This window comes from Hyperolius riggenbachi, chromosome 9, assembly GCF_040937935.1.
Source record: "Hyperolius riggenbachi isolate aHypRig1 chromosome 9, aHypRig1.pri, whole genome shotgun sequence".
Classification (NCBI taxonomy): domain Eukaryota; kingdom Metazoa; phylum Chordata; class Amphibia; order Anura; family Hyperoliidae; genus Hyperolius; species Hyperolius riggenbachi.
The window spans coordinates 128,227,671-128,241,718 of record NC_090654.1 but is presented as its reverse complement, the minus strand read 5'-3'; the positions used below and the strand labels follow the sequence as shown (position 1 = coordinate 128,241,718).

The 14,048-nt window shown below is 42.4% G+C and overlaps 1 protein-coding gene across 1 annotated transcript in view; it reads right to left on the bottom strand.

Annotated features, from left to right (window-relative positions):
* Window positions 1-14,048, bottom strand: part of INSRR (insulin receptor related receptor) — a 212,371-nt gene that overhangs the window by 91,566 nt on the left and 106,757 nt on the right. The window contains exons 3-4 of the mRNA XM_068253492.1: window positions 10,793-11,105; window positions 4,023-4,165 (exon numbers count right to left, since the gene is read on the bottom strand). Of these exons, the coding sequence (XP_068109593.1) occupies window positions 4,023-4,165; window positions 10,793-11,105 (456 nt within the window). The remainder of the gene's footprint in view (window positions 1-4,022; window positions 4,166-10,792; window positions 11,106-14,048) is intronic.

Here is a 14,048-nt window from a genome sequence, read left to right as displayed (position 1 = left end):
CAGTCACATTACGGGGGTTTGTCTTATGGCTGCAATAAGGCCCTGCGTGTCTTACAGCAAAGCTAAATTTTGAAGGATGAGGATTATTGACTGACTCTTGCATAGACTCCTTCCCCTCAGAATCATAAGAGTTTAGCCCTAAGGATGAGATGCCTAACCAGTAACCACTGCTGAGTAGAGATGTCGCGAACCTCCGATTTTCGGTTCACGAACCCAGTTCGTGAACTTCTGCGGAAGGTTCGGTTCGCATAAAAGTTCGCGAACCGCAAAAGACTTCAATGGGGAGGCGAACTTTGAAAAATAGAAAAAATTATGCTGGCCAGAAAAGTGATGAAAAACATGTTTCAAGGGGTCTAACACCTGGACCCTCAGGTGGCGGAGTGGGATAGACACCAAAAGTCCTGGGAAAAAAATCTGGATTTGACGCAAAGCAGCGTTTTAAGGGCAGAAATCCCATTGAATGCTAAATTGCAGGCCTATAGTGCTTTCAAACATTTTGCATGTGTATGCATCAATCAGGGAGTGTAATTAGAGTACTGCTTCACACTGACACACCAAACTCACTGTATAACGCACCGCAAACAGCTGTTTGCGTAGTGATGGCCGTGCTGGACTGGTGCGCATCATGGCCAGAGTGCAGGCCGTGGCAGTTTTCCAGCCCATATGGTCGCCTGTCAAGCTGATCAAATTTGGTCTGTCCACAATGAAGCAACGACCTTATTATCTTCTTGTATGTAGGTAGGCATAGGTAGGAGTCCCAGTATAGGTAGGTAGGTAGGCATAGGTAGGAGTTCCAGTGTAGGTAGGTAGGTGCCTCGGTAGTTAGCTAGGCATAGGTAGGAGACCCAGTATAGGTAGGTAGGCATAGGTAGGAGACCCAGTATAGCTAGGTAGGCATAGGTAGGAGACCCAGTATAGGTAGGTAAGCATAGGTAGGAGTCCCAGTATAGGTAGGTAGGTGCCTCAGTAGTTAGCTAGGCATAGGTAGGAGACCCAGTATAGGTAGGTAGGCATAGGTAGGTCCCCTAGTATAGGTAGGTAGATAGGTGTCCCCGTATAGATAAGTAGGTGCCCCAGTAGTTAGGTAGGCATAGGTAGGTGTCCCAGTAGTTAGGTAGGCATAGGTAGGTGTCCCAGTATAGATAGTTAGGCAGGGCCTGGCTGGCACAGTAATAACAATTACCAAGGTCCAGCTGCAACAGATAGGGCTGTATAATGTCAGTGAGCAACAAACCAAAAAAACACATCAGGAAAACGTTAGCTCTCAAAAGAGCTGTTGATGGGTGCTATTTTAGCAATAACAATCAGCCAGGAGCAAGCCAAGAGCCTAACTAATCTTTCCCTAGGAGAAAAAAATCTGCAGCAGCTCTCCCTAGTCTATTTGCAGCAGGCACACGAGTGAGTGTCATGGCCAGCGAGCCTGTCTTATATAAGGGGGGGGGGGGGCTCCAGGGCTTAGGGTAGCCTGAAAGGCTACAATGTGCCCGCTGACTGTGATGCAGAGGGTCAAAGTTGACCCTCATAGTGCATTATGAGGCGAATCGAACTTCTGCAAAAGATCGCTTGGTCCAGGCGAACGCGAACCCCCAAAGTTCGCCTGGAACCATTCGCGACATCTCTACTGCTGAGAGATCTATTTTGGTTAGGCTGTTTTGGAAACCGCTACATCTGAATAAGAAGATCTAGATTCCAGTAAAGATGATCTGAAATAACCAAGTTTGAAAGTGACCTTGTCTCGAAGCAATAAAAAAGTGCTTCTTGAAAAGAGGGGGAGGTGGCTGTTCCACCACAGGTTTTTTCATACATACTTGACAGCCTTTGTATAAGAAACTGAAAGCTTAACGTGGCATACAGGGCATTGCTTCAACGTGGACTGATGTGAAACGTCCCTGGACTGTCTACAACAAACAAAACCAAGATATGATACAGAGTAACAAACTGAGCCCTACATATACATACACAAAGCAAAATAAAAAAAACTCTTAGGCCTAGTTCATACTACAAATCGTAAGCGCAATCTTAAAGAGGAACTTCAGGCTAAACAACCATACTGTCATTACGTTACATTAATTATGTTAATTGAAATAGATAGATAATCTAATCTCTCAGGCACCTTGTTTTAAAGGAACAGGCAAAGGTTTGTGATTTCATAAGAGCAGCCATCTTTTTGGTTGAAAGGAGGTGACAGGGAGCATGAGACAATTCCAACTGTCCTGTGTCCTTATCACCCCTCCCAGTTGCTAGGCAATGTGAATAACATAGGAAATCCCATCATGCTTTGCACAGCATCAGGGGAAAAAAAGCCTGGGCAGTTTTCTTTGATGGGGCGAAGCTTAGCTAAAAATGCAGCTAAAATCAAGACTTCTATAAGAAAAACAAAGTTCTGATGCTGTGAAACTCTGTTAAAGAAACACCGAGCCTTTTCAGTTCTGCTGAGTAGATTTTTAGTCTGGAGGTTCACTTTAAGTAATTCTTGGCATTTTTAGAGTGATTTGCTTTTATTGCAAGCAATTTTGTATGGGTTTTTGTTTTGCGATTTGCAATTGTGTGAGTTCAGACAAAACAGGTAGTGCACTCTTTGTCCTGAAACTAAAAAATATCACAAAATTTGATGTTCAAAGTGCTTTTAAAGCGATTTGACCTATACCTTGCATTGAAGCGCAATTGCCTAGAAAATGCCCAGAAAATGATGCAGGACCCGCATTTTCAATACAAAAAAAAAGCTGAGAACACTCACATAGGATTTCACACAATTGCTTTTACAGCGCTTTTAGAAGTGCTAGCGATTCACTAACAGAGCTTTTCTAAGATCTTGTGATTTGTAAATATCTTGCTAATATAATTCTTTTGGTGATTAAAAAAAAAATTCAAATCACAACCCTCAAGTGGGATCACACACATAGCATTACATTAGCAAGAGCTTTTTAATCACAACCATTTAGAAATTAGAAAAGTGCTGCTAGTGGGCCCCAGGCCTTAAAGAGACTATCAGTCTCCTACCTTAGAAGCTGCTAGTAAAGGTGTGTTCTATGATGACATCATGCAGCAGGCACCCACATACTGCACAGCCAGAATAGCTTGTTGGCATTGCAGCCACTTCTCATGTAGCAATACTTTAGTTCATCTACACTTTTTTAAACCTTACAACTGGAATTGGATGAAAATGAAGGGGAGGAACTCATGCCAGCTTAAGTTCGCATCCCGACATACATGTTGGAGATGCTGGCCAGGCCACAACAGCATAATAAGAGCTCCTCCTTACCTCCCAGCCATAGATGCACACAGGGAAGGCTTTGAAAGTACACAAACACCATATTGCATGCCCCTCTTCTCAGTCCAAAGGGCAGAGATCCACCAAACATCCAGGAGCAGTCTTAGGATGCTAGACTCCCTCAGTGCCTTAGTCTCAGCATAACTTGCAGGATTACATCCTCCCTAACAGTAGACAATCTCATCCTCCAGTGGAGACCTGTCCTTCCGGGCAGGAAACAAAAGTTCTGAGGGAGGACAAAATCTGCTTAATATAAAGGGAAAGTGCTGAGGTTTCCTGAGTCTGGGAGGAGCTCCTCAAAGTCTTTGCCCTGGAGGTCTGTTGAGGAATACTTTAATTTACCAACAATTCAGGTCATGTATGAAATGTCTGACTACAGAGCATTATCTATTCTTCTCTTAGCAGCTAGTTATCCTAGCAACTAGTCACCTCTACAAGTTCTTACAGTAAAGAAAGCTTATAGCTTGCCTAGAGAGGAAAGGAAACGGATTTAAAGTCAAACACTCCACACATGATACAGTTTGTGCACACAGTGGTGCATTGCAAGACACAAATTAACATTCTATTGTTACTGTAGACATTGCATTGAACCCAAATTCCATTTTCATTAAAACTGTATTCAAACAAGTTTGGATATGAGCCAACAGATTGTTGATGATAAAAAAGCAAAAAAAAAAAAAAGCCCCTCTTCTCATGCTCTGCATCCTTAGGTCACACCCAGACAATATAAGGAAAAACCCAGGAAACTCACTTCCTCTGCGGACGTTGAATATGAGGTTACCATCAATGAACGTGCAGCCTTTTAGTTCTTTTGCAGTCTGGACGGAGTCTATGGCTTTTGTCCCAACTTTGCATATTTTTGGACAGAGGCCTTCACACTTGTGGCAAATAATGCTGCAATGAAACGGTATACATGTAAGCAGGGAATAGGACCATTTCATGCGTACAAAGTAACTTCCATTTGTTCCCAAACATGGGAGAAAACATTTTAAAAGAGGACTTCAGGTTGTGTTAAGATAAAGTATCAACCTTTTATCAGCTATTGCCATTAATCTTTGAACACTTTGGCCTTAGCTTGTAGTATGCTTTCTGCTAGTAAAAACACTGTGCAATCCTGAGAGATCAAATTGATTTTTTTTCTCCTTTTGTTGTAATAAGACTAATTATGGCCCATATGCAATTCACTTTTTCTCCTACTTAATATTTTCACACCTTGTGATAAAATGCCTTTTAAGCCACAAGCAAGAAAATGTTCAAAATAAATTTTAATAGTACCTTTTCACCAACTTTTAAGTACGGTTTCAATTGTAAAATGATTAAAAGTTCTTTTAAAGAGAAGATGATCTTTATCTCCTAGGTTGGAGATTACTCGGGAGAAAAAGTTAATTGCATATGGGCCATAATCATTTGCTTCACTCAAGCACTTTTGAATGTTGAAAAATAACCCTGTTGTCCTTGCAGCTCTAATGTAAATAACCTGTTCTGCCTTTTATCTCCAGACCTATTTGTAACGATCGGTGTAACACAGAGAGGATCTGATTACCGGTGATCTGCAGTATCACCGAGAATGCAGATATATACTCGATTATTGATGATCTGCAGTATCACAGATAATCAGATATACAAACTAACCTCTGGACACCTAAGAGATGAGTGTGTTTTGGTGCAACAGTAATACGTTGAGGACCGCACCTGAATATCAGGTGCTAGAGCAATAAAGAGTACTGCTCCGCAGCAAGTTCCTTCTGTTGGTCTGAACTCTCCACAGGGACGAGTCAGGCCGAGAGTGGGAAGGACAGAACGTGAGTGACACCAATGAGGGAGTGTCACTGACAGATCTGTGAACTATCTCTCAGCAGGAGAGATAGCTCTCAAGGTCGGGCAGGCCAGGTCGTTAACACACGGACAGATACAGTACAGAGACAGGAGACAGATGCAGAATCCTAAGGCTAGCCGGGTTTGGCAACAGAGTATCAGAATGACAAAAGGTACAGAATCAGAGATCAGAAGAATGGTCAGGAAAGCAGAAGGTCATAACAGATAATCAACAATGCCTAAGCTTGAGTGTGAGCTCCTAGATTCTCAACACTCCTGGAACTAGACTAGACAATAATAATGATACAGATGGTACAGAATTCCTAGACTAAGGTGTGAGTTCCTTGGCCATCAACACCTTGGAAACTGGTCTAGATAATAACACAGATACTAATACAATTCCTAGGCTAAGGTGTGAGCTCCGTGATCATCAACACCTACGAAACTGTCTAATAAACACAGATACTGACAAGGTCTGAGTGCTACCACGTAGTGATCGCAACGCCAGACACCAGAGAAATGACCAGCACCCAGTATATATACACCAGCGCTCTCTAGCGCCTCCCCTAAGTGCTGGACCAATGGAAGTTGCTGAAATTGTCAGCTGACCGGCTTGGTCAGCTGACTCCCTACTGACTGTCATAAAGGCCCTGCCTCTCTGCGCGCGCACGCGTCCTCCTGAACCAGTGTGGACTATCAGTCCCAGCCACACCAGACATGTGTTGCAATGTTCCTGCTGTGTTGAATGCGGAATCCGCCGCATCGCTGTCCGTGCGTGCGGCGTTTTCTCCACATTCAGCATTACTGACAAGAGTAGGCCTATGTGTGCTACCTGCCGCGTTGGACGCGGAATCCGCCGCCCTGTTGTCTGGGCATGCGGCGCTTTCTCCGCGCTCCGACTGCGCACTAGCTGCCATGTTGAACGCGGAATCAGCTGCCTTACTTCGAGTACTAGCGGCGGCTTTTCCGCGTTTCCTCACACTATTCAAGTGCAGCTGAAACTAAAAAAAAATAATTGAATATCTTGCAAAAGTCCATGTATTTCAATAATTCAACTTAAAGCAGAATAAAACTCAGCATTTCTACTTTGCTCTAATAGAATATTTACAGCATATTATATACAACCAGCATTTTTTTTTACTAGAACTGCATTCAAAGGGTTAACACAGGCTTTAGAAGCTTCCCTTTCAGCAGAGCTGGCCGCTTCTGAAACTTTACATAATGTTATCTAGTGTTTAATTGTACCAAGTCAGGAAAGTAAACAAAGCCTTTTCTCACACGACGGGGTCTTACAAAGACAGTGAGACAAGCATAAAGTTAGAGGATGAATAAAGTAGTTATAAATAAAATGCAAAGTCAGCTCTCAGAGTAAAATTAGTGTATTTTAGGAATGTATAATTTCTAAATGAATACTACTTATGCACAAAAGCAAATATGCTAACCGTATGGAATATAAAAAGTAGGAAAACATGTTTCTATTGAATATTATGTCAGGGTTTTATACCGCTTTAATGGGTGAAACTAACATATGAAATAGAAACCCTTTGCAGGTGTTTTGGATTAATTAGTGGATTAGAGTCTGACACTTTTTTTCTAATTTTTCACGTTTCACCTGTAGGCAAGTTGCCCAGAAAGAGTTTAAAATGACAACTTGAGTGAAACAAAATGTTTCTTTAAATAAAATTAAAAAGTATGCATTACAAAATGATCTTAGCCAATGACACTTAAAGAGTAACTGTCGGGCATAAAATCAATGCTTTATTTTTATCTGGTAAACACGTAATAAGGAGGCTAATCAGGCAATCCAAAAGTTTAAATCACTATTACTTTTCTTGCAGATAAATGATAATTCCCCAGTTTACATGACTCTTATTTGGTACACACAAAATTTGGTACACAAAAGAGAAGTTGCAGGGCATGCTGGGTTGTCTTTTTTTGCTTCTCTACTTCCCCTCAGATTAACTAATGCAGCCTGATTGGCTGAAGCCCCTTTCCCTCCTGTTTTCCCCTCCCACACCTCTGTTCCTCTCTGATTGGCCAAAATTTCTCAGGCTGAAACAATGCACTTTCTATACTGAAGGGCGGGCAAATCAGGCAGAGGAGACTAAGGGTGGTTATTACATCACGAATGGCTTCAAAATAGCCATAGTAACTATGGAAACTGTCTATAATAGGATTCTCTACTTTTCCTTTATAAAATTCACAGGAATTATAACGTGGACAGAGCAATACATATGTTATGTAAGTAGAGCAAGTATGTATCTATTTATAGATTTATTTATTTTTCCTGAGATAGTATGGCTGACAGCTCCTCTTTAAGCCTTACATACACACGAGGCAGGGGTCGGCATCTGACCCCTAAGGTGACTTTGCAGGGCCTAGGCTGTACAGACACAGGCTAGCGACATGCTCTGTTCCTATGGGGGGGGGGGGGGAGGCAGAGAGGCGCAGGAGTGACATAACATTGCAGGCAAGGTGAGTAGAGAACAATGCTCTCAGCTGTTTGGGCAAAGCAAACCACCAGATGGATTTCTGGCTGAGCAGACATGAGGGGTTGGGGGCTGCTGTACACATGCTGGACTCTCGACAGAGGCATTTCATGTAGAATCTGTATGGAGCTTTATAGTTAAAAGGTAAATGTGGGAGGGGAGGAATGAAGACCTGAAGCCAAGATTTGAAAGCACAGGCTACAGTATGTGAAATTACAGACACACTAAACTTATTCAATATATTCCCCTTCTTCCTACAATGAGATTTGGCTAATATCTCGATCCTGTAGCTTCACACACGTATGTTCGGTTCTGCTCTTTCCTGAACTACAATACAGGAAAGCTGAGAGAGGATACTACTTCTGCCATCTCAATTTTCTACAAATCTTTTAAAAAGCTGTAAGCTAATGGGAACCATTTCAACTTAAGTCTATGGGTAATGTAAGCCCGAAAGGTATAAAGTGATTTTAAACAGTGGTTGCATTTTATTGCCCCCTATTTAACCATTTTGGAGCATTCTGAGAATTAATTTACATTTTTCCCTAGAGGTGGAACTAGGAAAGTGTGTTAAATTTCAGATGAAACCTCATAGCTCAAGTATTGGTAGTAAAAAGGGCGGGTCTTCTAATTTTCAGAGCACTCTTACTGGTAGCCATCATAGTTAATCCAAAAACTGTGTAAAGGCTAATGTCTCTTCAATGTTAACCTGAATTCAATTCATGAAAAAGTTACAAGCTAACCAAGATGTTAGGTAACAAAGCCATATATCCAGGCCTGCTCTAAGTGGATAATAATGGGCATGATCTACCAGCTACTTTTTTGTAATATATCATTTCAGAACATCGATAAAGGGACCCTGAAATGAGAAGGATATGGAGGCTGCCATATTTATTTCCTTTTAAACAATACCTGTTTGGCAGTCCTGCTGATCCTCTGAATCGAATACTTTTAGAGCTGGTTCAAACTAGGTCCGGAAACATGTCTATCTCCGGTTTTTAAACCTGATCAAAACCGGAGACACGGATAGCAATGTTAAAAATAGGAGCTGTGTTCACTCAAACAAAAGAAACAATCCATATGCGTTTTCGGGGACTCGTTTTTAAAACCCGAATGTAAGGTCCAAATCTGCTGCATTTTCAGCACACATATGGATCTGGATATACGGAGGGATAATGGCAGGCAATGGGAAAACAGATCCCTCTCTACACAGGCAGTTTTTGACACAGAAACGGATCCATTTTTGTGTCCACAACTGCCTGTGTAGAGAGGGATCCGTTTTCCCATTGCCTGCCATTACCCCTCTGTGTATTTCCCAGCATATAGGGGAGAGAGGGGGCCACCATGCTGGAGGGGCATAGCAGGCAGGACAGGGGTGGCAGTGGTCAGTGGGGACGTCCCCCCCTCCCTCACCTGGGTCCCCCTTCCCCGCTACCCCCTCCAGCTAGTTTGCTCAAAAGTTGAGGGGGTAGCTAGGATGGGGGACCCATGTGAGGGAGGGTGGGAGACGTCCCCCCTCCCCACTTACCACTGCCACCTCTGTTCTGCCTGCTATGCTCCTCCATCCAAAACGCAAATGGATCATGCTGCAAAAAGCAGATTGCAGAGCCTGACCTGCAGAATTAGCCGTTTGCTTGGTCTCCCAAATCTACAAATCTATGTACTCCTCACTACACTGGACTCTATATACCAAGTAGCTTTGTTGGCGTTTAGCAGTACAGTGTATGGCACCCAGTATACTGTGCAAAGAATTGTACACACGGTGAACAAGAAACCCCTGAATAAGTGTATAGCCCAACATAGGAAGACCGACTCTGCAGTGCTGTAATGCCAAGGAGTGGTTTGTCATCCATTACAAGAAATGACAGTTAATTTTTCTTTGGCTATGCCACAACCTGGGTAAATAAGAACCATAAAAGTGTGACTATGCCTCCATTTAAAACACTTTGCCCCATATGCAATTAACTTTTTCTCCTGAGTTTTCTCCTAGGAGAGAATTCTTCATCTTTTTAAAATAACTTTTCAGCACTTTGCAATTGAAAAAGTACAAAAAAAAGTAGGTAAGAATGTACTAGCAAAATTATCTTGAGTATTTTATTGCTTTCCGGTGGCTTAAGAAGTTTTTTACTGACACATTTAAAAATATCACCTAGGAGAAAACTCAGGAGAAAAATGCAATTGTATATGGGCCTTTGGCCTTTATTCAATTCACTTTTTATCCTAAGTTTTCTCCTTGGTGATATTTTCACACCTCATCAATAAAATGTCTTAAGCCACCAGCAAGCAAGAAAATACTCGGAATAATTTTGACAAAAAAATGTTTCACCTACTTTTTGGTACATTTACTATTGCAGAGTGCTGAAAACTTATTTTAAACAGAAGATGAAAAAAAAAAATCTCCTGGGGAAAAAAAAATTAAAAAACTTAGGGGAAAAGGTGAATTGAATTAGGGCCTTTATCCTCAGGCTGTTGAACTGGACCAGTATGTAGTCTTACTTCAAACATCAGGAAAGCCGATACCATCCTTTGTGAAATATAGCAGTGGCTCGCCAAGGCAGGGAACCTAAACTCTTGAAGAAAGAAAGAAAGAAAAAAAAAAAAAAAAAAAAAAAAAAAAAGAAGGTTTCACTTACCTGGGGCTTCTACCAGTCCTCTGCAGCCATCCTGTGCCCTTGCAGCCACGATCGGATCCTCGGGTCCCCCGCCGCCAGCTAGTTTAGTTCTTGCTGACTTGGAGTCGGTGGGCCACCAATGCGTATCCTTGCACGCATTCCCGAAGGTGCAGGACGCTATTGCGGACATCATCACGTATCTTTGTACAAGCTGCGTCTTTAAAATCAATTTTCTCAAAAACTATAAGGTCTTTTTCTTCTTGTACCCACTGTCCCTCTCCACATACCCTGCAAATTTGGTGTTTCTAGCATGTAAGGAGGCTTAGCTATTAACCGTTAAAGTCGTATACATTTGTCTAAAAATTTCACATTTGCTTTTGATAGCCCCCATGAGTGAGTGGGCAGCTCCTTCACTAACTACCCAAGCGACGAGATGATCTTAGTCTTTTATATATTTTTTTTGTTGTTGTTGTTTTTTTTGTTTTGTTTTTTACTTCTACCACAAACGCTTTAGGTTTCATGAATCAAATGTGAAAGTTGAACTAAGGAGGTACCTGCTTAAATAGTGTTTCAAGAAAAGTTAAAATGGATCTCAATTATACACTAACCTGCTCTCATTCTTGGTGTATCCTGGTGGACATTCTGAGATGCATTGATTTTCATAGATGACAAACTTGGAAGATTCTCGCTGGTTCTCAGAGACCTTACGCAAGCTGGCACAGTACTCTGCTGTAATGCAGCGCCAACCCTCATACACATAGGTATTTGGCGGGCAGGAAGGCAAGCACTCGTCGTTGTAGAAGAAATCTCGACAAGCTGCACAGGCTTTGTTGTCTCCTGGCCTCCTGCATCCTCCTAGACACTGGCTGTGGCAGCAACTCCCAGAGATGGTGCAGGCAACGTCCTTACCACAGTCACACACTGAAATGTAAAGACACACATCAGCTAATACATAAATCATTTAAAAGATACACATACCACAGAAAGTAAAAAGGTTGACTCCAGCCAAACGTAGTGGGTGTGTCCAATGCATGAACTTCAAATCAGTGACTTCTAGGAAACAGGTGGAAAGAATAGGCCAGAAAGCCCCAGGAGTGCCAATATGGTGTAGTATTTCAAACAACGGGAAATTAAAATGAATTACTACTTACAAAATTGGGTTGCTGAAAGGCAACCAGAGTAACGAGCAGGTGGAGAATTCAGTCTCCACGCGGATCTGTTGAAGAATCTTCTCAGTAATGTTGTCGGTCGCTCTCCAATAAAAAACAAGAACCATTGGACATGTGACACATGGAAGAGCCCCTGTCTAGGGGAAAACACTAAGATGGGTCAGAGGAGATGAATGTATAACATACATTATAAGAATGATTGTTTTAAATAATCAGTCTTACCTCCATTGAACTGTAGGGTACCAAAACACACAATTTTAGTGGACAGTTAAAAGACACATTTTGTGAGTCTTACCCGCTTCTTCAGGTCAAGGTCACAGTGTCATCGAGAAGAGCACCATAGACTTGGATCGCCTATAGTCCATTGTGCTCTTTGCACAGACACTGAGGCCTTGACCTGAGGAAGTGGGTAAGACCCACAAAACGAGTCATCTTTTTAAGTGTCCAATAAAATTGTGCTTTTGATGCCCTACTCCTCACTCTAGGCAAGATTAATGGTTTAAAACAAGCTTTCTTACCACATAAGTTCTGGGTCACCTCCTCACTTATCCAGCCAAACATGAACACTGCACATTTAAAAGAAACCTGTAGTGAGGCATGGAGACAGTTATTTCATTTATGAAAATGCAATTTTCCCCGCTGTTGTGCCAATCCTTTGCCCGGAATACTGAAGAGTTCCTGTCCCAGAAAAATTATTCAGATTCCACATTCTAGCTCTACTCTGTGAGACATAGGTTTCAGGTATGCGAATAAAACACTGCTGAAGATTTGAATTACAGCCAGGTAACTGGTGTACATAAAATACAGATGGCATCCACCGCGTGTTTCATTTCACGTTTTCTTAAATACATAACTACTGATTAATCTTTAATAATGGCTGTGGAGATGTTACTTTATCATCACAGTAATTAAACATACAATTCAAAAGTGAGGGTCTGGTTACATAGATTGAATGACCCCCTGCATTTTAGCAAAGCCCAGCGATCACTGCCGCTGTAATTCAAATAAATGGAGTGACCATGCTGACGTATTTTGTCAACATGGAGCTTCCATTTCCATTTTGGCAGGTTGGTAACTACTAGCATTTACACAAATGGAGTGACCATTGCTCCTATTACTCGCAGTCTAACTGAAGTCATTAACACACAGTCACTGCTGCCATTTAGAGAGATGAATTGCCCCTTACCATTCAGATAGACTATGTTGCCACTGTAATTCATAGAAATTAATTTCTCATTGCTACAGTCAATCACACACAGTCACATGTAATTTTGACAGCCAGAATGACCACTGCCATTTATACATACTGAGACCATCATCATTCACAGACTAAGTGATTATTCTAGTTACACAGATGGAGTGACAGATTGAGTATACAACCACCACTAGATTCAGTTATATATTGCAATTTATAAATCATCAATGAGATACTAATGATTTCGGCTTGTGTGTAAATGTAATGCAAGTTGCATGTAGCTTGGCATTGGGCCACACAAGAGCAACAGGCAGTGAATTTTATTGGATCAATTCAAACCTGCATACAATCTGCATTAAGTTTGCAATTAGGCCACTATTATCGGCATCTCACCATGTTTAGCAATGACGTGCCCTACTTTTGTGCCCGGTTAGAATAGAAGAGAGTAGTTAGAGGGCCATTATCGTGAAAAAAGCAGGCAGTTAAAATCTGACAGAACCGACGGGTTTTGGACCAGTCCATCTGTTCATGGGGGATTCTCAGGGGTTTCTTTGTCTTCAACAGCATTTCCTGAACAGCAGTTGCAAAGTCTAACTGACAAAATAGTGTTCAAGGGAGGCTGGCTGGTATCTTACGATTTTGGCAGTTAACCACCCTGGCGTTCTGATTAAATCGCCAGGGTGGCTGCGGGAGGGTTTTTTTTAAATAAAAAAAAAACTATTTCATGCAGCCAACTGAAAGTTGGCTGCATGAAAGCCCACTAGAGGGCGCTCCGGAGGCGATCTTCCGATCGCCTCCGGCGCCCAGAATAAACAAGGAAGGCCGCAATGAGCGGCCTTCCTTGTTTTGCTTATATCGTCGCCATAGCGACGAGCGGAGTGACGTCATCGACGTCAGCCGACGTCCTGACGTCAGCCGCCTCCGATCCAGCCCTTAGCGCTGGCCGGAACTTTTTGTTCCGGCTACGCTGGGCTCAGGCGGCTAGGGGGGCCCTCTTTCGCCGCTGCTCGCGGCGAATCGCCGCAGAGCGGCGGCGATCAGGCAGCACACGCGGCTGGCAAAGTGCCGGCTGCGTGTGCTGCTTTTTATTTCGTTAAAATCGGCCCAGCAGGGCCTGAGCGGCAGCCGCTGGCGGTGTTGGACGAGCTGAGCTCGTCCAGACCGCTCAGCTGGTTAAACTGCCGTTCAGGAAATGCTGTTGAAAGCCCTGAGAATCCCCCATGAGGATATGGACTGGCCCAAAACTTGTCAGTTCTGCCAGATTTTAACTGCCTACTTTTTTTGCGATAGTGGTCCTTTAAGTGACCATTACGCACAGGATGAAACATATTTGACAAAGTTTATATTTTAATTTTAAGTTTCTCCAAATCCAGGAATTGTTGGGGAAAGGGGTGTTGTTGGGTATGTTCAATGTGTTCTGAAAATACATTTGATGGATCAATAGGACTTTTTAAGGGACTCTGAGTTCGCAATAGTTGAAATGGGTCATTTGTTTCCGTA